Source organism: Heteronotia binoei, chromosome 8 (genome assembly GCF_032191835.1).
Source record: "Heteronotia binoei isolate CCM8104 ecotype False Entrance Well chromosome 8, APGP_CSIRO_Hbin_v1, whole genome shotgun sequence".
Taxonomy (NCBI): Eukaryota; Metazoa; Chordata; class Lepidosauria; order Squamata; family Gekkonidae; genus Heteronotia; species Heteronotia binoei.
The window spans coordinates 228,748-255,039 of NC_083230.1; the positions used below are offsets into that span (position 1 = coordinate 228,748).

The 26,292-nt window shown below is 41.2% G+C and overlaps 1 protein-coding gene across 5 annotated transcripts in view; it reads left to right on the plus strand.

Moving 5' to 3' along the window:
• The first annotated feature begins 2,067 nt into the window (after positions 1-2,067).
• Positions 2,068-26,292, plus strand: part of CACNA2D1 (calcium voltage-gated channel auxiliary subunit alpha2delta 1) — a 1,217,365-nt gene continuing 1,193,140 nt past the window's right edge. For 4 of the 5 annotated variants that reach the window (XR_009555717.1, XM_060244656.1, XM_060244657.1 and 1 more), the window contains exon 1: positions 2,254-2,384. Coding sequence is in view for 4 of the 5 variants with exons in the window: in XM_060244656.1 (XP_060100639.1) it covers positions 2,290-2,384 (95 nt within the window). In the remaining variant the exon portion in view is untranslated. Of the gene's footprint in view, positions 2,385-26,292 lie in introns of all 5 variants that reach the window. The other variant, XM_060244655.1, reaches the window with a different exon arrangement.

Genomic DNA, 26,292 nt, shown 5'->3' on the forward strand with positions numbered 1-26,292 from the left:
AGTTTCAGGACTGTATTGAAAAGCAATGGAGAATTAAGAGACATTTGGTAGTATTTGAAAGTATAACCTGAAACGAGGGAAAATGGGGGAGACAGGTGATTAGAAAGAATTTTTTGAATCAATATACGATAGCTCCTTTTATTTGTCAAGCATTGTATACTCACTTTATATTATAGAATCCAGATTTTAGAATTGTTACTAACCCAGAATTAAATATGGGTACATCAAAGTAGCAACCCCCACCTTTCTTCTTTTGCTTTTACTAACAGATGCAGTAATGTCCTCTTTGAAGATAAGACCTCCTGGGACTTGTTCTCAGGCTCAGCCAGGCCTGAACCCAGGATGTGCTAGTCGAAATATAGATAAGGAGCCCAGTGTGTGAATTTCACACGTGAATGTAGAATTGTTTATAGAACCTTTGATGTGCCATTTTAAAGCATGTATTCTAGTGTTACAAAGTATCAGTTCCAATCTTCAGCTTGAATGAGCTACATGGATTATCAATAAACCTAACTTTGTTTCAAAATCCAAGGACTGGTTATTTTGAAATCTCATGCTTGACATTATTAGCAGTTAGAAAATATAGTGATAAATACAATGAACAGTTATAATTGATGTGATAATAGATCGATGAAAGATAAGTGCAATACTTAAAAAGAATTAAATAGCTATAACTGGTGTGATAATAAATGAAAGATAAGTGTAATACTATGGGTGAACTAAAAGGTTAAGGTGATATAATTTAGTAATTGAGATAAATAAGTTCAGGATGTGCTTACAATGTCCTGAAGGAAAGGTAGAAGACCAAATTATAAATAGAGATATAGAGATGTTTTTATATTTTATGTAAGTTTATAGTGCAAGATGCTAAAACGGATGGTACCCTGTTTTTTCTCAATAGCTTGAAGCACCAACGGAGGTCAAAGAAAAGAGGTGGGGGAAGTGAGAAAAAAAGAAAGAAAGAAAATGTGTAATGTATTGATAAAGATTGAAATATTGCTTTTCCCCCCTTTCTTTTTTATTATTTGAAATACATTTCAATATATTGCAAAAATTTAATAAATTTGGTTAACACAAGAAAAAGCCCAGCAGGAACTCATTTGTATATTAGGCCACACTCCCGGACGCCAAGCCAGCTGGAACTGCGTTCCTGTCTGTTCCTGCTCAAAAAAAGCTCTGGGTATAGCAGTTGCTTGCCAGGCAGTTCCTGTGCTCATTTCAGGTTGGCAAGCGAGTCCTCGAGGGAGGGTGCAATTTCCCAGTTGTTCAGCCTGCCTCCACATACTGTCTTCTTGTGAGTAACAACAGTGAAACCTCTGGGGTTGCTCGAATTTAGCATTTTTCCGAGGCACGTTCGAATATAAAGCTGGCCTCTGCTTGGCCTGGGAATCTATGAGGAACGATGGAGAAAGAAAACCAAACCTGCCCCACGTTGATGCTTTAAAAGACAGCGGGCGCGGCGGCCGCAGTTCAGACTTCAGTCCAGCCTAAGCCTCGGCGCGTTTGAGCAGGTCCAAGCGACACAGCCTGCCTGCATTTATGGGTGAGGCTGTGAGGAGGAAATCAGGGGGCGAGGAGACGTCTGCGCGTGGCGAAGCACGCTCTCCTTCTCTGGACAGGCTCCAGACACCCCGCAAGCGCCTGACGTCCTCTCGGCTCCTTCTGTTGGAAGGGGCTTCCCCTTCCCCTGCAGCCGGACGCCGCCGCCGGGCTCTCCTCACGAGCGCTGGCCAGCCTTGCGGGGGCCGAGGAGAGAAGAGGGGCACTCCGCGGTGCCTGTCTGCAGCAGGACTCGCCCCAGCGAGCAAGAGGGCTCGGAGGAGCCCAACCACACGCGGGCGACTGGCCTCTGAGGGCTTGATGGGTGTTCCGCTCTTCCTGCCAATCCCGTGGAGCGCAAGAAGGCAAGCCGGTCCTCCCTCCCTCGCCCCACCCAGCCTCTCCTCCCTCCAGCAATCTGGGGAATCAATCAGGAAAGGAAAGCCGCGCGCGCGCGCAAGCACGCCCCCCCCCCCCCGCAGCGGAGCTCCCTTAAAAAAGTAGCGCTGATGGCGCCCGAGCACACGAAGCAGGAGCGGCGGGTGGAGTAGCCGCACCCTCCCCGCCCCCCCCCCTCCTGGCCGCCGGGCCTCCTCTCGTCTCCCGCCACCGCCTGTGGCTCGGCTGCGCTCCTCTCCTGCGGGCTGCCTGTGGAGCTTGGCTTGCCTTTCGGCCCCAACTTCGTCGCGGCTCGTTTTCGCCGGCGCTCGCTCGAGGGCCAAGCGAGGGCATCGATCTTCGAGCGGGAAGATGGCTGCTGGCTGGCTGCTCTTCTTGAGCCTGACCCTTTTCCAGTCCCTGGTGATCAACCTGTCCGCCGAAGGACCCTTCCCGTCGCCCTCCACGTAGGTCCCACCTGGGAGTCCGTCGCCGGGCTTTGGCCGGGGCGGGGGCGGGGCGGGGGCGGCAGGAAGAGGGCAGGAGCTGCGGGCGGCTCCGGGGAAGCTGGCTGCCGGAGCAAGCAGGAGGCAAACATCAGAGGGGGTGGGTTGGAGCTCGCTCTCGCTCGGTTTTGCCGAAGAGCCTGTGGCTGCCCTGCGTGCTGCAACCAGATCCCGCGGTTGGGAAGCCGAAGCGATTCTTGCTGGCAGCAGCATCTCGAAATAGACCCTCCCTGGCAGCTTCGGCCTTACTCAGAGGAAAGTTTTCAGTTACACCCTTTGCGAGTGACTTGAAAGGCTATTTTTGACCAAATGCATTTTTGTTTTTAAAGGATTTTTTTTAAGGGGGGGGGAGACACTTGTGTGTTTTTGCCGAAAAAGATTCTTGAAACAGGCTCCCCCAGTCACAGCTATAAATGCTGGATGGCAGAGTTTTTCTGCTCATTGCAAGCTGGATGCTCATGCTGCCCAGTATAACGAATGGATGTTTTGACAGTTCCCAGGACTTGTTTTAAGTGCGTGTGTGGTTTTGTTTGTGTCCACGCATATGCAATAAACCAGAGCTGTTGTGCTGCATTTTTTTTTTAAAAAACTGTACTGAAAAATAGCAGAATGTTACATTTGTGTCTTAAGGACAAAAGAATCTCTGGGTGATTAGATGATGCACATTTGAAAATACTGGAGAATGTGGCTTGCTGTCCTCTTCTGCATCAATACCGGCTAGCTTCTGGAAAGCAGTAGACAGTTATTAGCATGAAGCTTGCCCAAAGCGGGACAAGGTTCATCTCACTGAAGGAAGGCAGAAAGGAGAAAATAAATAGCTTACTGGTTTCTGTCAGGGGCCGTGAAAGGCAGTTAAACAACAATTTTGATGAATACTCTTGGTTTGCTTTAGAGTGGCCTGTTTTGTAAAAATATGCACCACTATCAGGAAGCATCTTAATGTGAATGAGTCATTGTAATACATTTTATGCAGAAAAAGAAGAGATGGTGCTATTCACCTGCGTCTCTGGGAGAGAATGTACTATTTCCTGCTTTTGGTTCAGTTGGTATGGCAAGAATAATTCATTAGTATTTTGCCAAATTGCCTGTCTGGCTATTATAATTAGATCCAGTTCCCTGTGTTTCCTTAGATTTTGTCAACTGGTTGGAATGAGAAAGTTGAGAGAGCTATGCAAAGAAGCTTGCTAAAGAAGCCTTACTTGAGTTGAAGGATGTCACAATAACATTTTCTTGGGCCTGGAATAAAGATTTGATGCTTCTGCTTTTTGCTTTTCTTTTTTTGAGAAAAAAAATAACCATCCCCTGAAATGAAATGCCCAGCGCTCTTAAAGTCTGCCAGGATTATGGGTGGCTTCCCTGTTTAATTTGCCAGTGGAGCAATGCATCCTGTCATTGGCTGTGGATTACCTAAAACTTTTGCTAATCACCTACTGCAAAAGAAAAACAAAAAGAAAACCTGTGATTAGATGGGGAACTAGGAAGGTGTGCTTGTGCATTCACAAGCCAAGATGCAGGGCACGTAACCAAAGTGAAGTATTCTAGTGGGTGTGCTTTTCTTTTGCATGGTATTTGTAAGAATATTGCTTTGTTCAGAAGGGAGTGGAATGAGCTTTCTGTTGGAAGGTAAGCCAGCAAGATGGTTGGAAGATGTATTTTAAAACAAAAGGGAAACACACACAAAAGTGACAAGTCCTGCTAGTTTGTCCTTTTAATAACTAGGTTGATTTTTCTTTGTGTTCATGTATATAGTAGGAACAAAGATAGTCAGATCTGAGACACTTTTAAAGTAAAGAATGCAAAGGTAGTAGCCAGGAGAGAGGGGCTAATATCAAACCCAAACGAAAGGCAAGCAAAATGCATAAGGCAGGTTCCAAATTTTATTGTATGCCTTTTTTTTTTTAATGAACACCTCCAACTTTTAATAATTGTCATTGGCAAAGCAAGTTCAGATAGGAAAATGTATTTGATTTAGCTCGGCATCAGAAATGTTCTGTGAAGTATTTAAGGGGGGAGGAAATCCTTTGGAATATCCACTAGGATTGATGTATTTTATGACAACAGCTGCTTAGCATTGGCTACCCCCCCCCCCCGCTGCTTGCCTTATATATTTGCACTTGGCAAATGTTATTTTTCAGACAATTGCTTCATGATTAGAAGAGCTTTCCAAGATATAATTTTTAAAAAGGAAAAAAGAATAGCTGGTTAAAATTATTGAGATATATCTTTCTATGCTAATTTTTCAGACAGTATAGTTTTCTGTCCATGGCTTGCATTTCAGCCACGTAGCATATTAGTCTGTGTTTCCATTTACGTGATCTGTGGATTTATCAAATAACTCTAGTGGCATGCAAACTAAAATTTGGAATGCTGTTTAGTTAATTTTGGTAAAATGTTTTAGGAGATATACTTAAAAAGAGTTTGGAAAAGAAAACAATCCACAGCTTGCATAACATATAGAAGAATAGGCTTTAAATCAGAAGCGCAATTTTATTTTAGTAATTCCATAATATTTTTGAAACTGTGAAGCAACAAAAACAGTTTATTATTCATTACATACATTTAATGCTGTTTTTCATGGCTTATTAAGAAATTGATCTGAAAATGTGCATGAGCAACGTAGTCTTGTTGAATGTGTGCAGATATGTTCAGAATAAAGAAAGGTTTAAAAGCCTGTGCTCGCATTTGTAAGAAACATACAATGAAAAGGAATTCAGTCTGGGAAGCACTTCATTCGCAAGAATTTAACACTCCATTTCCTTCGTTAGGATTTCCCAAATGTTTTGAAATAGAAGTTTTAAAGGAATCATCTGCTAGGGAATTTTATCTAAAAAAGAAAAGAACATACATTTCCCTGTAATGAATTAGATTTTTTTTTTTTTTTGCAATTTTCAGCATTAAAATTTAGGTAGTTGGAATGAACGCACTGATAGTTATGCAGTGATAAGCATATTTACTCAAAAGTAAACTTAGTGATTTTTAATAGGGCTGACTCCTTTCCAAGTGGGTTTATGCTTGTGGATGTGAGGTATAACCACCAGATGCCTTTGCTGTGAAATCTTTAGTTACTGTTATCAAAGCTGTTAAAAAAAGACACTAAAATGATCTTTAACAGATTAATCAGTTGTTCAATGCACACTTAATGACTCTTTCACTTGGTTTGTCAGGACATAATAGTTTGCTATAACAGACAACCAGGGAGGAGGATTTTGCTGTAACAGATAACCAGGGAGGAGGATTCCTTCTAATGGGAGTGAAGCCGAGCCCAGGGAAGGAATGCTGGGACTGTGTAGTGTCAGTTTGTGGTTTTTCTCCTATCAGTCTATTTTGAGTGCTACTTGTATCATGCAAGGCAGGAAGCATCAAACCACAGGTGGTTGCAGTGTGATCATTAATGCAGGAGTGTATGTGGATAGAATTGGTACATAAAATTTATCATTGATCATCATAAAATTTGTTGGTTAGCTGATCTGACTTTAGCCCTGTTTCTTTGTATATAGGTGTAGGGGGAAATTGCAGATGTGTTCACTGCATGCTATTCTAGGGGACTGATAATCTTGCCCCCCACCTAATTATGCTCTTTAGACGTAGATGGTTTCTTTTTGTATTGTTGGGCTGCTGAGCTTAACATTGTGAAACAGATATTTTATTGTTGTTGATGTGATTTTTGGATTGAAATGCAGAAGTAGTAGTGACAAGTATTTTCTAGTAGTAAAGCATTTATGGTGCAATCCTAAGCAATAAATAAATAAAATAAGCAAAGTTATGCCTGTTAAAGACCACTGAAATGGACTTAGAAGGGTGTAGCTTTGTTAAGGATTGCCCTTACATCAAGCAATTAGCTACCCAGAAATTTCACAGTCCTCACTGAAATAAAACTAGGCTAGTAAGGAATCTTGCCACCTTTGATTTTATATTGTTGTTTCCAGAAGGTCTTATCTGTTATGAATGCTAACATTTAGACACATTCCTCTTCTTTCAAAATGACTTTGCTTGTTTGTCAGTATTGTAAGACTTGCATTTGGATATGCAGGCTATAAATGGTCTTAATACTTTTCATTCAAAGGATTTTGTTTGGTCAGTCTTTAGCAAGACGTAAGCTTGATTAAAACCAGGATCAAAGTATTAACTGAGCATCCTAAATATTATTCAAGTATAATTCATAATATGAACTATTGGGGCCAGTAAATTATTTTAGTTCAAATGGGTCCTGTGACAGGTAACAAATAAAAAACCCCACACTCCTAAATGTGTTCTGTTTTGTTTAAAACTAGTGGATGTGCCATCCTATGCAGAGTATTTACATAGGAAGAAATATTTTAATTTTCTGTAACTGGAGCTGTGTGAGATCTCCACATTGCTTGCATAAGTGGTGGTTTCCAACTCTTATTTGCAAGTAAATATTTCTTTGTATTATATCTTGATTTGTGATAACTTTTAATCTCTTTGCACTGTGCACATAAGTTGTTAGTGCATGGTTTTAGATTAAAGCACACATTTTAAATATGAAAGACTGATAGGGCTGCTGGTTGCTGCTGATAGGGTATGATCCACAAGCCATGTGGGTGCAGCCCCCAAATGCAGAGAAGGGCGCTGTGGGAACCTCAGCTGTTTGAGTTGTGCAGTGGTAGAGGGCTTTCTTTAATTCCTTGTGTTAAACGGGAGGCAGGCGGGAAAACCATTCTTGATGAGGAACAAGCAAGGTTTTTAAAATTTTATTCCCAAATATTGCGATGGGAAGTTTAGTAATCACCTGTTGCTTTCAAGGGCTCCTTCCCTCAAAACACTACAAAACATTTACCTAAGTCAACTGTGACTCTCGGGTTGATTGGTTTATATAACTTGATTTTCTTGAAGACACAGAATACAATAAAATGTATTGTGATATTCTGGTGGGATTTAACACTGCCCATCTTGGCTATCTGGATGAATTTATTGCTGGACTTATTGTTGTATGTCAATTGTCCAGCACCAGCCAAATAACCCCCCCCCCTTCAGTCCTGATAGGTTGCCCTGACTATTTTGTGCAGTAATTCTTCAGACATCATGCCAGACGAGAACTGCTGGCAGATTGTCATGAGCAGGGTTTTGTTCTCTGGTTGGCTTCAATTCACTCAGATGTCATTCTGAACATGTTCTGCCATGTGAGTCCTTTAAAAAAAATTGAGACCATTTCTTCATTTGTTGTCTGTATGTATTATAGCAGTATGTATTGGCAGGAAGGGCAGGGCAGAGAGGGCACAAAACACCCTCTGTTCCTCCATCCTCCTCTTTACTTGGAGATCATAAACCACACAGAGCTACTTGCACTTGGGAGACGTCATAAAGGAGCAGCCAAAAGATAGAAGGCTCAGACATTGAAGCCTAGACAACTCCTGCTGTTTGGAGCCGTCTTGCACTTGCACTGAGGCTGATCCTTACTCACACATTAAGCTGCCCTATACTGAATCAGACCACTGGTTCCTCAAGATCAATATTGCCTACTCAGACTGGTCGTGGTTCTCCAGGGTCTCGGGCAGACATCTTTCACATCACTTACTATCTGGTCCTTTTATCCAGAGAAGGCAGTAATTGAACTGTTATCACTGAGCTACAATCCTTCTGTTGGCCCACTGTATTCTCTTGGAAAGGGTAAAGAGTTGTCAGTCTGAGTAAGTTGCTAACCTTGGATGCAGGACTTTTGGGATTCTGGGACCATCTGCTGCTAGGATGGGCAAGGTAGTGGAGAGGGCTGGCGGCAATGCAGCTTCAGGCTTTCTTGGAGGATGCTGATGTCCTGGATCCCTTCCAGTCCGGCTTCCGCCTTGCCCATGCGACGGAGACAGTGTTGGTCACCTTGGTGGATGATCTCCAGAGGCATCTGGATCTGATTCTTCTTGATCTGTCAGCAGTGTTTGATACAGTTGACCATGAAGTGTTGGCCTACCGCCTCACCGATGCAGGGATACGGGGGATGGCCCTTTACTGGCTGGTCTCCTTTCTCCAAGGTCGGGGTGGCGCTTGGGAGTGAACTATCCCAGCAGCACCCATTACAATGTGGTGTGCTGCAGGGAGCAATTCTTCCCCCAGTGTTATTCAACATCTACATGCACCCCCTTGCCCATATTATCTGGAGGTCTGGACTGGGGTGTCATCAATATGCAGATGACACCCAACTCTATCTGCTGATGGATGGCTGCCCGGATTCAGCCCTGGAGGAACTGGGTTGGGCATTACAAGCCATGGCTGGTTGGTTGCAATGGAACTAGCTGAAATTGAATCCATCGAAGATGGAGGTCCTGTGCCTAGGTTACAGGGGGCTGGGGTCTGAGATCAGGCTCCCATCCTTTGATGGGGCTCCATTGATGCCCACGTCAAGGGTGAAGAGCTTGGGGGTATTCCTGGAAGCCTCTCTGATTATGGAGGCCCAGGTTACCACCACTGCCAGATTGGCCTTTTTCCATCTGAGGTGAGTAAGACAGTTGGTCCTGTATCTCACCCCCCCACGACCTGGCCACAGTGACCCATGTGATTATTGTAACTCTCTCTACATGGGGCTGCCCTTGACCATCCTCCGGAAACTCCAGCTGGTACAGAACGCTGCAGCATGGATGTTGACATCGTCGCCTGTACAGGCACGGATCCATCCTGTGCTGCATGAACTGCAGTGGTTACCTATTGAGTACTAGATCCAGTTCAAGGTGTTGAAAGTTTAAAGCCCTTTACGGCCAAGGGCCAGCATACCTTCTGGACCGCCTCTCCCTGTATGAACCCCGTAGGTCTTTGCAATCAGTGACCCAACAACTTTTGATGATACCCGGCCCCAGAGACGTCCATCTGGCACCGTCTGTTGGAATGAGCTTCCCCTGGAGATCCTAGCACTGTGGGATCTGCTTCAATTCTGCAGGACCTGTAAAACAGAGCTCTTTCACCAGGCTTTCAGCTGAGGCAGTGGACATCACTTGTTACTGGCCTCCTCCCTTCATTCTATCCCAGTCCCATAAGACCTGCTGGACCTGGACAATAGGCCATTGTGAGGCAGAATCTGTCATTTTAGCCTCTGTTGTTACTCTGTAATTGTAGATTTTATATATTTTAAATTGTTTTTTTACTGTTGTTTGTTTTTATGATGTAACCCACCCTGAACCTGTTCTACAGGAAGGGTGGGCTAAAAATCAAATCAAATAAATAAATAGGATACAGACTAAAAAAACCCCTTCCATTACTTATTTCTTTATTTTACTTCAGTTGTATCCTGATGTCTCCCTAATGGGGGAACTGAAGCAGCTTTCATCATTCTCCTCTCCTCCATTTTATCCTCACAACAGCTGTGTAAGATGGGTTAGCCTGAGAAAGTGTGACTGGCCCATGGTCATCTAGCAAGCTTCCATGGCAGAATGTGGATTTGAACTTGGCCCTCCCAGATCCTAGTACAGCTCTAGCCACTATACAAAACTCTCATCACAACTTCAATGGCTACCCACATTTTACTAACATTTTTAAATAGTTCAGATATAATAGATTCATGGAGGATAGGTCTATCAAGTGACTACTAGCCATGGTGGCTGAGGGGAACCTCCACATTCAGAGGTGCTAAACCTTTGAATCCCAGAGCCAGGAGACAACATCAGGGGAAGGTCTCAGTCTCTCTGCCTGTTGTTGGCTTTCCAGAGATATTGTTTGGCCACTGTGCAAGGCAGGTTGCTGGACTATATGGATCACTGTTCTGATCCATCAGGGCTCATCTAATGGTCTAATAGATAAACTTCATTTCTGGATGAACTTCAGGATGAACTTCTGGAAAGTATTTCTGTTAACACTGAGCTCTCCGTTCTTAGAAAGTCATGACTTTTCTTTGCTAAGAAAACCTGGCAGAATTTACAGTTCTGTTTTCCCTATGCATTAGAAATGGATCTGTTAAATATGGAGGGTCACTCAGTTCATCTTGTGTTCATATGTGCTGCCATCAAACCTTCATTTTGTTAGCCTTTGACTGAATTTGTTAGCCAAGGTGGGGCTGCAGCTCAGTTGTGGAGCATCTGCTTCACATGCAGAAAGTTCCAGGTTCAGCCAGCTGGCTGGCAGGGGAAAGCTCTGCCCCGACAGCGTCCATGTGCCTTTAACTCTTCGGCAGGGTTAGGAGATGCTTGCAACTGTTTGTGTTCCCAAAAGTGTGTATGCCTATAAATCTTGGCAGCTGGAGCTGGATGAGGGCAGGGCGAGCCAGTAAAGCCATGGACTGTGTGAAGCCTTTGAGAAAGGCAGAGAAGCCAGCAAGGTCCCTCTGTTTTACATTCACTTCAGAAGTTGTTTCTGTAGTAAAATGGATAGTAAAGAGTTAGCTAGAACCTGATTATGAGATGAAGGAAAACTCCATCCCCTAGTCTGAGCTCCATTCCTGAGTTAGTTTGAAGAAGCTAGTTAAATACAGCATTGTTACATTCAGTAATTCCCATGGTGAGTAAATTGCCTCAGTAAGATCACAAAAATGTGGGCTTGCAAAGTTCATTTTGGCGACTTTGTGAGTGTGTGTGTGTCCCTTAAAAAAGCTATTCTTGAAAATGCTTCCAAAGCCTGACAAGGGGACTTGTGGGGGTTATGGCAAATTTCACTTTCATTTAGTGGAAGTGCAGCTGCCAGAGTAGGCAAAAAAGAGGATGAGGAAATGAAGGCTGTATTCAAGAGAACGGCACTGATTTATTTTTATTTATTTATTTAGGGAATGGGAAATTCTTCTGGCTCCACCCCCAAAGTCCCCAGATATTTCCTGAGCCAGACCTGGCAACTCTATTACTAGGGCTGCTCCATCAGTAAAGGGAAGGAAAAAAGGAGGGAAACGCCCATAGTCTTTCAGAATCATAATAAACTGTTATTCAGCAAAGCTTCATTCTGTTTTGTTTTCCTATCGTTAGAACAGGATTCTGTTGTTGTTTTTTAACAATAATCTTTGGACTATATCATTGCATCCTCTGAGGGTGGAAAGAATAAATAGGAACCAGATTTTTCTTGCTTCTTGCATAATTTCCTCTCCTTTATTTACAGAGATCCTAATGAGTTTATGGAAGAGATTGACATTATATGGCACCAACAAATCAGCAAGCTTTTGCAGTTAATTACAGTAATTCAGCAGCTTAGTTTTCAGGCTGCACATGAAATATACTTGGAAGTAGTGCTTATAAATATTGTTAGAATACCTTTTTTTCTGAATATGTCTCCAGTCTACTGTTTTGTTCTGTTTTTGTAGTTAACATCTTTCAAATGAATATTGGCTGTGCTAAGTTACATCTTTTCCAAATATTGATTTGGCCTTCATCCTAACAAAGGCTTACTGTGGGCCAAATCTGTTTTAGGAATGAAGTTTTAAATTTGCTCCTGTAAGTGCAGTCCTAATGAACCCTGCACGTGCACTTATTTCCCCTCCCTCCCCCCCAGTGAAAATTGAGGCATGTTTTCCTAACTCGCTGTATCTTAATCAGCTTTGCTGGGGAGAATTCAGATCTCTGGTCTAGAGATTGATACTAGTGGATATCATTTGCCCCTTTTCTATGGCTATTTTATTTGCCTTGTATGAAAAGCCAAATGAAAGTGTTTGTTGGCCAAATGTGCTTAATGTTATCTGAGCAGGTATCCATACGGAGAGGCTGGAATGTTGGGTGGAACCAACTTTAAATGGAGGAGGGCTGTTTTGACGAAGGAGTGTCCTGGGGTTGCCGTTTCTATATCAGAAAACAGGACATAACTCAGAGGAGATTTCTACTGCTATCACTTTACTGTGCCCCAGCAACAAACAGGTTTACACAAGCACCCAATTCATATTTATTACACTGAGACAGTGGATTTTTTTTGGGGGGGGGGAGGGAGTCTGACTGGACAAACAGCAAACGCTACTCCACTGTTTCCTATAGCAACATTGCCCCACAATCCAGCTTCAGATAGCATTTGCAGCTGTTTCTGCTGGGTGCTTCTGTTCTTTGTTCAGTAAACTGCTCTGAATATAATTTATGAGGGGCCATGGCTCAGGGGGTAGAGCATCTGTTTTGCATCCAGGTCCTTGGTTTAATCCCTCATCACCAGTGAGAATCAGATTGTACCTAATGTGAAAGACCTCAGTTTGAGATCCTGGAGAGCTGCTGCCAGTCTGAGTAGACAAAGAATGACTATGATCCAGTGGGCTAGGTAGTGGATGTGCATGCTCTTTAAGTGGCTTTTGTGGCACTGGGGGCTCTGGTTTTGGTTCCTCTATGGATGTGGCTGTTGGGTGATGGTTCAGAGATAAAAGTATGCTGGGGCATACAAAGGCTGGAGAGAGCTTGTACTGTTTGATGCCTTATTTTTATTTCTTTATTGAAACATTTTTTTACCCTGCCTTTCCTTGCGGTTCAAGGCAGGTTACATTAATAGTTTTAAAACATTTTTGATTGAAAAAACCCAAAGCTTCAAATAAAATAGCAAACCCCAATGTCTCCCTACATTGGAATAGAGATGGGGTGCTTTGGTTGAGTTTGCATGGGGTTGCACTAAAATTGGCAGCAGGAGTTTATTATTCTGGGTTTGGGGTGAAGAGAGAGTGAGAAAAGCTGCTGTAACTGGAGTAACTTGTTCCCTGCCCTTGTGCCACAGGCAGTCAGTGGTAAGCAATTTGGTAAGTAAAAATGGACCTTTTGTGCCCTTACTACAACTAAAAGACTCTTGTTACCAATTCTCCATCTAAGCTGTGGAGTCTTGTGAGCAAAAATTCTACTTTGTGAGCTACTAACATTAAAGTTGTGAGCTACTGCATAAATTAGTCTGCTCTGGGACCATTTTTCCTGAGCTAAGACAAAAATGTGTGAGCCAGAGGTTAAAAAACTGTGAGCTAGCTCACACTAACTCAGTTTAGAGAGAACATTGCTTGTTACAACACTGGAAAGATAAAAGCCCACCTCCAGTAAATCAGTGGACTGAGAAACTTAGAACTCTGTCAATATTTGGACATGTGGCATATAGACAACAATTGTGTTTGGACTTATTTTCAAATGTTTGGAAACCATTTATAAAAACTTAGGTGCGGCTCTATCACCACTGTTGCTTGCTTTCTTTCTTTCTTTCTTTCTTTCTTTCTTTCTTTCTTTCTTTCTTTCTTTCTTTCTTTCTTTCTTTCTTTCTTTCTTTCTTTCTTTCTTTCTTTCTTTCTTTCTTTCTTTCTTTCTTTCTTTCTTTCTTTCTTTCTTTCTTTCTTTCTTCCTTCCTTCCTTCCTTCCTTCCTTCCTTCCTTCCTTCCTTCCTTCCTTCCTTCCTTCCTTCTTCTGATGATACAGTGAGGCTTTGACATTAGATCCCAATTGAACATAAGCATTGTTTGTTTGTTTGTGTCTCTATTTCCAAATAGTACTTGTGAATCTTTCCTTTTATTTCTCTTTCTCAGAAGATGGCCTAGTCCTGATCTTCCCTGAGTAGGGGGAGGGTGGAGAGGTTAGCGGGGGAATCTGATTCATCTGCCTCATACATGGCAGCAGCTTTTTATAGCACAAATGAAATGGTGGTGTCATACCGGCTTCTCCCCTGGAGGATGATTGGAGGCCAGGACTGAAGGAATTAGGAGTGTTAATCCTCACAATCTCTCTCTGTAGTAGTTGTAGACCGACTGCTGAAGTAAACCTCATAGCTTTTTGACCTGCACCCATGTTGGCAAAAATGGACATTGTGTACCTTGAGCCAGTAAAAAGCACATGGCAGTCTATGCCTTCTCTTTTATCGTTCTGGAAATTAATCACCACAGATGTAGTGTGGCATGCCAAGTGCTTGGCAACACCATTCTGTTTGCCATACCAGGCAGAGGGTTTTTGAGGTCTTATGGTGTATTACATGGCTAGTGTTTACTTTTTATGGGTTGTAATTTTCCCTGTTGCCTCTTTTTCATAAATGGGGGCCCACATTTTTGTTGTGTGCTCAGTAAAAGGCAAAGGCTCTCTGACATAAAGGAAGTCCTCTGAGGCAACAAGGAATTAGTAACACAAAATCTGTTAACTGTATGATGGCATTGAACTGAGGTGAGGAAATGTGTAGCTGCATCACAGCAAAACAGCTGGCATGAATCCCTGTAATTCCTTGCTGCCTTACTTTGTTTAAGCTTGGCTTGTAGATAGGGATGGGCATGAACCAGGAAAATGTGGTTTGGTTCAGTTCATGATGTACCCAGTCTGCAAACCATGAACTGTCATGAACTATTGGCTGCCAAAAGAATTGGTTCAGTTCATGAGGTCTGTGATCAGTTGATTGCCCCCCTGGTGTGCTAGAGACAGCAAAGTCACAGGAGATCTCCATCCGATTCTCCTCTACCTGCTTCCAAGTCTGGGGAGGATTGGATTTATGGGGTCTGAGTTACAGCTCCCCAAAGAAGTTGCCCCTAAGAAAGTGCTTTTGGGGGAAATGGCAGGCAGTCATTTTGACAGACACAGGTTCAAGAGGTTCAGGAGAGTATAGAATGGATACTGTGCAAGCAAGAGACATCAAAGTCTCAGGAGAGCTCCCCTGATGTTCCTCTACATGCCCTCCAAGTTCCACTCTCCATTGCTTTGAAGTTTGGTAAACATTTAGATTGAATGGAGACAGTCCATCTGGAAATGTATCCAACTGCCATTAAGAGCTTAAAAGTTCATGCTAGTTGACCTGTCACAAGCTTCACAAGCAAACCATGAACTGGACAAAATTCATCATGAAATTAAGTTTGCGAGCTGTTTCGTAGCCACCCTCCACGTGGAGGCAGGGGTAAAGAAACCTCGGGTAACAACAAGCAATCCTGTGTATTCAGTGGACAACTGCTGTGAGTACATGAGTTAGGTAAGTAGGTCTGAGTGTTCTTGGATTTAAGCATATATAGCAGGGTCCAGACTGGCAGCTTCAGGTGCACGGGAGGCATATCAAATTGGACCAGCTCAAAATGGAGTGGCCAAATCCTGCTTTGCTTTGCTTTGCTTTGCTGATCAATCCCGATCAGACACTTCTGCATGAGTCACCCATTTCCCAAGCAGGAATGGCTTTGGTGCAGTCAGATGGTTGTTGTGCAGCATCCCCTTGGCAAGGTTTGGGTTTCTTTTTTCATACATTTTTAGTGGTCATGCACATACGTGCTCATTTGCACATGTATTCATGCACTCTGGGCAGTTTAAAAAAAAAAAGAACACTGGTGAGCTCCTAGAGCAGATTTGTGGATTCACACCACCCATCAGCCTCGCATGCATGCTCCCGCATTCATACGCTGGAAAGACAGAGGGCATGCAGTACTAAAATTTGCTACCACTTCAGAAGTGGTAGCTTTTTGAGCCATGGCTGAGATGCCTAAGGACAGGGTGAGTATGGGAGCTGGACAGGAGGTAGATGTGCATGTTTGGATTTGATTTTTTTATCCGTCTGCAAGCCGTCCCTGCGTCAGCTTAAAGTGCTGGTCTGGACCCAGCCTATGATGTGCTTTTTCTGTATCCCTTGAAAAAAGACCTTGTGAATTTCTCTCCCAGAAAAGATGGCAGGAAGCTCCTCCTTTTCCCCAATGGAGGAATTTTGTTAGCTCTTGTATGTGACAAGCAGGACCATTCTGAACAATTCTCCAGATCTTACAGACAACAACATAGTTCTTGCTGTATGTTCTCTTCTCCTTGGAGTTAGAAATATTTCACCCTATCTCTCCTTCTCCATGTCTCCTGCTCATTTCACTCTTCTCTTATCTTTCAAGGGAATCGCCCTCCAACAGAGGATGGCACTGTAAGGCTGCAATCTGTGGCACACTTCCTCAAGAGTAAGGAAGTAGATACGCATCTGTAGGTTACTGTGTTAGTCACAGGAGGATATCGTGGCATTCTATGAAACAGGAAGCTGCCTACATGAGCTCTAGGGAAAGTAGGACTATCTTAGGATCTTTTAATAGCTTCTTAATACCTAGACTAATTGCCTTTATGATGACTGGGGGGATTGGCATTTGAGGACTAATTATAATCTCTGTGTAATGATCCTAAAAAGACAGGCAGCCCTTGAAAGGATCCCCTCAATTCTGTTTTGGTGATGGTTTTTTGTATTTTAAAATAAAATGTTCTCTGATTGACAGTCAATTGTGGTTTTCCCTTCTGTATGGAAGTAAGATGTGTATGACCCTGTTTTCACCCTGTGTGAGAAACAAATATAATTATAGGAAAGTTGAGTTAGAAGTGACTTGAGAGAGTGCTATTAAAGCCTCAGTCTACCAAACATATGACTTTTCTTTTAAAACAAGTGTTATAGATATAACAAGGATCTTGTAACCCTTTGACTCTCCAAATCCACTTCCTTTCTAACCTATTTCTAGAGAGCCAGAGTGGTGCAGCATTTGTATGGATTCAAATCTCTACTCTGCTATAGAGCTTTCTGAGTATCCCGGGGCCTAACCTACCTCATGGAGATGTATGTTTATTTGATTTTTTTAGTTGCCATCTATCCAAAATGCCTTGCAGTGACTTATAACATTAAAATCATATAAGCAAAAAACAGAAAAGCAAATAACAAATATTAAATATTAACATTAAAATATTAAATTATTAAAGTACAATACTATCACCAAACCACAGTTCAAAAAGCCCAAACATGTGGTTACCCTACAAAGGCCAACCTAAACAATTCAGCCTTGCATGCCCTGTGGAAATTAAACAAGTCTGACAGGGCGTGGGTGTCATTCTAGAATGTATCCCAAAGCTAGGGACCACAACTGAGAAGGCCCTTTCCCTGGTGATGGCTAACTGAGGCAATCTGGGGCCAGGCACCTGCAAGAGGCCCATAGACAATGGCCAAAGGGAGCATGGGGGGGTTGTAACATGAGGGACTGTGTTGAAGGTGTGAGGGTCTCAGACCATTAAGGGTTTTAAAGATCAACACTTAGGATTGAATCTGGAGACTAATTGGTAGCCAGTGCAACTGCTGCAGAATTGGAGTAATACAAACTGACCATGATGTTCTGCCAGCTGCATTCTGGACTACCTGAGGACTCTGAAGTATTGTTGGGAGACTGAAACTGGGAAGGTAGAGCCAAGTACACTTCTGTGCATTCCTTGGAGTAAGGGTGGGATAAAAGTGTGATAGGCAGGTGTTACAGAGGGTCCTGTGTTTCACTGCAGCAAACCAACTTGTATCTTTGACAAATCTCATATATACCTACATCTACTGTTTACAGTGGTTTCGTACCTCCCTGCTGCAGTTGGGATTCTTGTGTGATAGATCGGAACTTAGTTTAAAGGTAGCTTATATCAGTTTTGGTGGTGATGCTCACTAAGTGATCCTGGGCCTGTCTGTCTCTCTTGTAGTAATACAGATAGTTCTCGGTGTACAATAAAGATAAATTGTCAGAAAACTCACCGAAATAAACAGCATTTCAATATGATATAATATCTTATTAGAAATGTACAACAAATATCACAATAGTACATTCAATGCAGCTGAAGAGTCCGTGAGTAGTAATAACTTCCGTAATAGTTTCCGTAATCTTGTGGCGTACTGTCTCTTTAAAACAGAAAAGCTTCCAGGTCCGTTCCACATTGTAGTTTCTAGGACTGTTTTAGAATTCCTGGTAATGGTCACCAAGGCTCCAAAAATGCAGGAAAGAAGCAGTAGGTCCACAAGAACAATAATTCCAATTCTCAACTCTCAGTTCAACTTCTTGGGTCTGTCCAAGAAGTGGGGGCTGTGGGTGAGTCACTTGTGTGCTGTACTCTCTCAGAGAAAGGCTGCCTCTAAGAGCATACACACCACCCCCACTCAGCTTTCTTGGGCAGAAGACTGAGTGGGGGTAGCGGGTGGGCAGTTCTTTCAATCAGAGGCCCTTGGAGCCTGCCCTCTCTTGCCACGGCAAGGGAGAGCAATCTCTGAGTGCCTCCAAACACCTTATGGGGTGGTGGTGCCCTACCCTGCCTACTTGGACACACTGGGCCTGGAAGTAAGGGGGCCAGGCACACTTTCCTGGGGGGTTGTTCCATAATCATGGGGCTGCCACTGAAAGGGCCATCTCTTGTGTACCCACCAGATGAGCTTCTTTGATTGGTGGGACAGTCAGGAGGCCCTCTCTGTGTGTCTTAATTCCTGAGCAGGAATGTATGGGAAAATACCGTCCTTCAGATAGCCTGGACCCAAGCTATATAGGGCATTAAAGGACAAAGCCAACACTTTGAATTGGGCTCAGGAGTACATTGGTAGCCAGTGTAAGAATGAGTCATGATGGATAAGGGCACATTCTTAAGAAGATCAGTGGTCCATCTAGTCCAGGATCCTGTCTCACAAAAAGGCCAACCAGTTCCTCTGGAGGGTCAATAACAGGTCATAAAGGCCTAGGCCTTGCTCTGATGTTGCCTCTTGACTCTGGGATTTAGAGGCTTAGTGCCCCTAAGTTACAAGGCTATTAGTGTCCCTAAGTTACAAGTTCCCCTCAGTTACAAGGCTTATCCTCCATGAATCTATCTAATCCCTTTTAAAAGCTTTTTATTCCTGTGGCTGCCTTGAGTCTTCGCAGAATGGCCGGGATATAAATCTAATGCAATAAATAAATAAATAAATCCATCCATCCATCCTCTGGCAGCAAACTCCACATTTTAATCACTCTTTGTGTAAATCCTTTTGTCTGTCCCTATTGCCCATGAGTTTCACTGGATGCTCTCGAGTTCTAGTATTTTTTTTTTTGGGGGGGGGGGAGGATTTTTTTGTCAACTCTCTCCATTCCATGCATAATTTTATAAACCTCTATCATGTCCCTCTTTAGTCATCTCTTTTCTAAACTGAAAAGTCCCAGACTTTGCAGCCTTTCCTCATAAGGAAGATGCTCCAAGCCCCTAATCATCTTAGTTTCCCTCCTCTGCACTTTTTCCAGCTCCACAGTTTTCTTTTTGAGATACAGTGACCAAAACTGGACAACCTGTATTGGACAATGACTGCTCTCTTTCACAAGTACTGGGGGGCAAACCTTTTCTTGCACACAGACAACCCCCCCAATCTCAAACAATGCCTCACGCACAATAATGTAACATCTAATTTGAACATGGACACTGGTACCAGAGCTTGCAGTATACCCAGATACCAACCTTGCTTCCACATACACCCAGACAACATTTTTACTGGACCTAACAACATAAACTACACCATCTCATTCACTTGCTCATCTTCTAACACTTGTATATGCCATTAAATGCCAACAATGCCCTTTGGTTTTCTGCATAGGGCGAACATGACAACCACTGTACCAAAGGATAAATGGGCACAAATCTGACATTAGGAATCACAAGCCTGAGAAATCTGTAGAACATTTCAGCCTCCCAGAACATTCAATGGGTGACCTCAGAGTAGCTGTTTGATCGCAAAGGAACTTCAGGAACAGACTAAAAAGGGAAGCTGCTGAATTAGAAGTTATTACAACACTTAGAACAAACACACACACACCAGACTTAGCAGGGATACTGGGCTTCTTATCTCTACATATGCTAAACTTATTCGAACCAAGAAGGGTGATACATCTTCTGTATTTTTATGTGGTTTTATGCATTTTTTTGAATACTATATTGGAATATTGTTTGTAATGCAATGCAGTATATAGGAACAGATTTTTCTGACATAACACCTCTAAAGAACAATATAGTATAGTATTTCGAACAACATATAGTGATTGTAATATAATACAATGAAAATTAAATTACATTTCTCTACATAACTGCATCCCACCCCAACAAAAGAAAAAAATGCTGTTTGTTACCTTCATGCTTGAGAGGAGATGAATGGGACATTGCAAAGGAGTCTCGGTTAACTTTGTCAGACAATGGAATATAACTGTGATGAAATGCTTAGCCTGACCTAACCCATGCTACTAACCCTGGGAACAGCCTTGCATATCAAAGTAGAAACCCAAAATGTTACTAACAGTTAGTGTGAACATTCCTTTCCCTGAAACTAACAAAAGCTACCTTCCTTTGAAGATAAGTGCCTCCAGGGATGGTAGTTCATCCATCCCTGTGAAGCGGCAATAACAATGAGATAAGAAGGAAGGACCGTATGAAACCTTGCACCTCGAACTAGCAATGTTTAGAAATGGTTTTTTTTGCATAGTAACCTTTGATGTAGAATTCCTTAAGACATGCTCTAGTGTGCAACACTGTATCAGTTCCAATCTTTCTCTGTTCAGATGCTATGGACTCTCGAATAAAGCCTAAACTTTGTATCAACTCAAGGTCTGGTGGATTTGAAGTTCCACTGTCTGACAAACTTCTCACAATTAGAAAGGATTCTCTTACACATTTATCTCCTAATTTGACATATTTACTGTTTGAACGGTTGTTCCCCCTTAATTAAATCCATACAGCTGTTGACCCCATACACTTAACTTGTTATTCCTGTTTTGTGTCTGCATACCTTAAAATATCTTCTTCATGTTATATGCTGTTCATCCTCTGTCTACATGTTTGAATGGTTTTCTTCCATTTCACACAGAAACTCATACCTTGAATAAAACCTTGTTGGTCTTAAAGGTGCCACTGGACTCTAACTTTTATTCTATTGCTTCAAACCAACAAAGCTACTCACCTGGATCAGAACTGTCCATAGTATTGCAAATGAGGACACACCATATATCTATGCAGAGGCATTGCAATATCAGCTATTTTATTCTTAATTCCTTTCCTAATAATTCCTAATATAGAGTGTCATGCATAGGAGTTTCAAAAGAACCAAGCGATGATTTGGATACAAGTCTTAATTTATTGCTAATCCATTGTGCTCATGGATGGAACAGATTGAAAGTGATACAGTTTAACATATAGCAGCTGGCTTTAAGGGATACATCAAAGAGGAGAGTAGAGATAACTAGGAATTCTAACACAGGTGTGTGAATTACTACAATTATGCATTTGGCTATCCTTTGCGGTTAGCAACATCCTGAGTCCCAGGCTTGAGCTTGGGAATTGTCCTGGGAGGCACTATCTTCAAAGCAGGCATTCCTGCATTTATTACAAGAGGTGAGAACTAAGGAATGGGTTACATAGCTTTGATATGCACTAGCAAAGTAGACTAAATAATACAGCTTTATATTAAAGATAACTTGTATGCTTGACATACTGCTCCCCCCTAAGCCTCACCCTGGGGTTTTTCTGGATGCAGTAGGTAAAACTTCTTCAATAACCTGGGTGCCCTCACGTTGGATGCTTCTACCCACTCATCGTGACTTGGGGGGAAATGTTTCCACCTTATCAAAAAGTAGAGCACTCCCGGGACTTCCGGGGTTGCAAAATGGCGAGCTGAGTTGCTTTCCCTACCGGGGGCAGGCTGGCACTGCTGTTCAGGGTAGTAAAAGGCAAATTAATGCCTTCTGCCTACATTTCTCAGCTAGAGAATTGTCCAAGATATGCACAGATACTTTGAGGAGACTTACCTTGGCTGAAAGGGAGTCCCGGGGGGGGGGGCTCCTTTGAGGCTTTGAGGGATCTCTGAAGAGAAGTTGCATATTCATCATCTGCAGTTTCCAGAGTCATCAATTTGGCATAACCTCGGCAGGATCCAAACCTTCTTTTACAATTTTAAACATCTAATCTGCAAAGGACTGGTTTGGATAAACTACGGGGAAAAAAGGTACTATTTGCTATCTCTTCATTCTGGGACTAATTAAAGTTAAACAAAACAAAAGTAAAAAGTGGGAGTTGGAAATACTGAAAGCCTGAAAGGAGAAGAAGATAAGGGGCTAAATTTGAACTTTGTAAACTTAAAAGACAGTGTTAAAAGTAGAAAGGAATTTATTGTTTAGTCTATCTGTGGTTGAGGAGGCAGCACCATCGTCACAGACCTGCAGTTCTCACAGTCAACACAGGAAATACGTCAGATATCGTGAGATTTCTCTACCAGTGAAACGAGATTTGAAGGCAAGAAAAGCAGGAAGTATTGGAGGAAGAAGGAAGTCAACCAAGCAAACAGCCTATTCTAGGATTATAATACCAGAGAGAAACATCGGTGGCCATTGTTGTTGGGAGGACTAAATTTTAACATTGTTTTTAAAGTAATTGGGACATTAAAATTTGGTGGAGTTAACAGATTTGGCAATTAAAAAATTACTACTGTTGGATAGTAGATAAGAAGATTTGAACTGGTAAAAGGGAAAAAAGGAAACTTTTTAAAAGTGAAGCAAAAGTTGTGAATGCCATTTGGGGAGAAATAAAAACTTTAAACATTAATATCTGAGCCTGGGAGGCTCAGAGGACAGAGAAATTGGGTGCATTGGAAAGGGCAAGCTTCACTTTATCAAACCTGATGGTTCAAATTTAATTTGGTGAGATTGAAATTTTTGATTTCTTTTATATGTCAGACCTGAAACAAACTCGTGCTAGGTCTGCTTCAATAGAGAAAATGCAAGCCCAATTAGATGCAATGGAAGCTAGGATAATGAAGGGGGTGAAAGAAATGATAACTGCCTCTAAAAAAGAAATAAGAAAGGATATTGAGGACTCAAAGAAAGAATTAAAAAACGAAATAGAGAATCTCAGAAATGACACTGTGGTAATAACAAAGAAAGTACAAGAAGTGGAAGAGAGAGTGAAAACACATGACTCCACCTTGTTAAAATTACAAGAAAAAGTGACAATTCATGACTGCAAACTGATGGAAACTCAGATCCGTCTGAGAGGTATACCTGAAGATGAAGAATCAGACTTGAAAGAATACATAATAAAAATAATTGCAGAATTTTTGCAGGAAGATCCTGAAGGGAATAGAAATATGTATGACTATATGTATAGAGTAAATTCACTCTATGTAAAAAAGAATAATCTGCCAAGAGATGTGGTCATAAGATTTATGACAAAAGAAATGGGAAAAATCATGAATAAAAACTTTGAAAAGGCATTGACAGTGGGAGTAAGAATAATGAAAGAACTGCCAAGACAAGTGTTAACTGACAGAAAGGCATATAAAAAATTGACAGAAAAACTACGTGACAATGGAATGAGGTATAGATGGATAATATCTGGTTTGAGCTTTGAACTTCAAGGGAAAAGGATTACAATCACAAATACACAGGAACTGCGTAGATTTTATGAAGAAAATAAAGAATTGCACCATGATGGATTACAAATTGATATCTTGGAATGTAAATGGACTAAATTCACCACAAAAAAGAAAGGCAACGTTTCATTGGATAAAAAAACAAAATTGTAATATAGTATGTTTGCAAGAAGTGCATATTAGACAAAAGGATTATAAATTTTTATGAAATAAACAATTGGGACTAGAATTTTTTACATTGGTTGAACAGAAGAAAAGAGGAATAGTTTTTTATATTAAACAAGAATTAGACCCGAAATTGGTATTTAAAGATAAGGATGGAAGATATATAGCGGTAGAAATTACTTTGAATGACAAAAAAACGTTGTTGTTGGGAGTTTATGCTCCAAATGGTGCTAAAGACATTTTCTTTAAAAATATTACACAACATCTTGATGAAGTGACCTAGGGGCAGATTTTATTGATGGGGAACTTTAACGGAAAAATTCAGAGCACGAGAGATAGATCTGGGAAGAAAAGTGTTTTTTTGAATTGGTCAAACAGGAGAGTTTGGAAGATAATTGGAGGAAGTTTAATTCTGAAGTACGGGACTATACCTTTTTTTTCAGCTAGACATAGCTCTTTCTCTAAAATTGACATGTTGTCGAGTACTAAAGATTTGGGGCTTATAACAAAGAAAATAGAGATATTACCTAAAATAGGAGCTGATCATAACCCAATAACGTGGATTACAAAACTGTCAAAAAAGTCAAGAAGATGGAGATTAAATGAAGATTTACTACAAAATAAAGAAATAGTGACATCTCTAGAAAATGAAACCAAAGCGTACCTCCAAGTAAATGACAGAGAGGATATAGAATTTCAGATGGTATGGGATGCCTACAAGGCAGTAATGAAAGGATTACTAATAACATTGAATAATAAAGACAAGAGAGCAAAAGATAAACAGATGTTGGACATTCAAAATGAAATTAAGAAAAAAGAAGGTGAATTAAGGAAAAGGCCAGGAAAAAAGAAAATTATAAGGGAGATTACAATATTGCAAGCACAAATGAGGCATCTGTTAAATAAAGAATTGGAATGGAATTTAAAAAAACTAAAACAGAAATCTTTCGAGGGAGCAAATAAACCTGGAAAACATTTGGCCTGGCAATTGGAGAAAAAGAGAGAAAGTAAAATTATTAATAAAATTGTGGCTGATGGAAGAGAGATGGTAGATCAAGAAGGAATAAAGAGAGAATTTTTTAAATAATATGCTAAACTATTTAAAGGTGTTAAAGAAGGAAAAGATGGAAGCGTATTTGCAGAAGATTAAAATAGCACCCTTAACTGATTATATGGAAAAAGTTTTGAATGATCCAATTGAAAAAATAGAAATTGAAGTAGCAATTAATGCAATGAAAATTGGAAAGACTCCTGGACCAGATGGATTTACGGCAAAAATTTTTAAAACGTTTAAAGAAGAATTAATACCGAAACTTCAAAAATTAATGAATGTGATAAGAATAAATGGGAAAATACCAAATACATGGAAGGAAGCAGTAATTTCGTTGATTCCATAGAGATGTCACTAATGTAAAGAACTATAGACAATCTCATTATTAAACAATGATTATAAGATATACACAAGAATCTTAGCAAAACGGCTTAAACAATATCTAATAAATTTTATAAAGGAAGACCAAGCAGGTTTTCTCCCTAAAAGGCAAATAAGAGACAATATTAGAATGTTGTAAATATTGTAGAATACTATGAAAGACATCCAGAGAAGGAAGTTGCATTATTCTTTGCGGACGCAGAGAAAGCTTTTGATAATTTGAATTGGGACTTTATGTTTGCAGTAATGGAAAAAATAAAGTTGGGGAAAAACTTTATAAGAATGATAAAAGCAATTTATACTGAACAACATGCAAGGTTATGTATAAATGCAGATCTTACAGGAGAAATGATAATCAGCAAAGGTACAAGGCAAGGATGTCCGCTTTCACCATTGTTGTTTATAATGACTTTTGAAATCTTATTGATGCAAATACAAGATGATGAAGAAATTGAAGGAACAAGAATTAAAGGATTTTCCTATAAATATAGAGCATTTGCAGATGATATAATGTTTATAAATGAAAATCCTATGCAAGTAGCACCTTTGTTGTTAGCCAAAATACAAGATTTTGGAGAATTGCCGAGACTTTATGTTAATAAAGCAAAGTAAAAAATGTTGTGTAAAAATATGCAAGTAAGAAAACAAAAGGAATTGCAGAGATTAACGGGATGTGAAGTTACCCCAAAAGTAAAATATTTGGGCGTGGAAATAACAATGAAGAATATTGATTTGTTTAAAAACAATTATGAGACGTTATGGAGTAAAGTGGACGAAGATATGATAAAATGGAACAAGCTTAATTTGTCACTGCTTGGTAGAATAGCTGCAATTAAAGCCCTATATGGCCGAGGACCAGCCTACCTAAGGGACCGTCTCTCCCCATACGAACCCCAGAGGGCACTGAGGTCAGTGGGTAAAAACAAAATGACTACCCCTGGGCCGAGAGAGGTCAAACTCCAAAACACTAGAGTACGGGCCTTTTCAGTTGCGGCACCTGCACTGTGGAACCAGCTTCCGGAGGAAGTGCGGGCCCTGCGGAACCTTGACCAATTCCGCAGGGCCTGCAAGACCGCCCTTTTTAGACAAGCCTATGGTGACACTGACTGCTGAGTTGCATGATATAAAGAACCGCCATCTATTAAATATAAGAACACTCATATAAGATTGTCTAAACTGGCAGAACCAGCGCTATAATAGTTTATTACTGCCAGATATATTTATATATAGTGTAATGTAAATTATGTATTTTAACTTAACTGACTGGTTTTTATATGT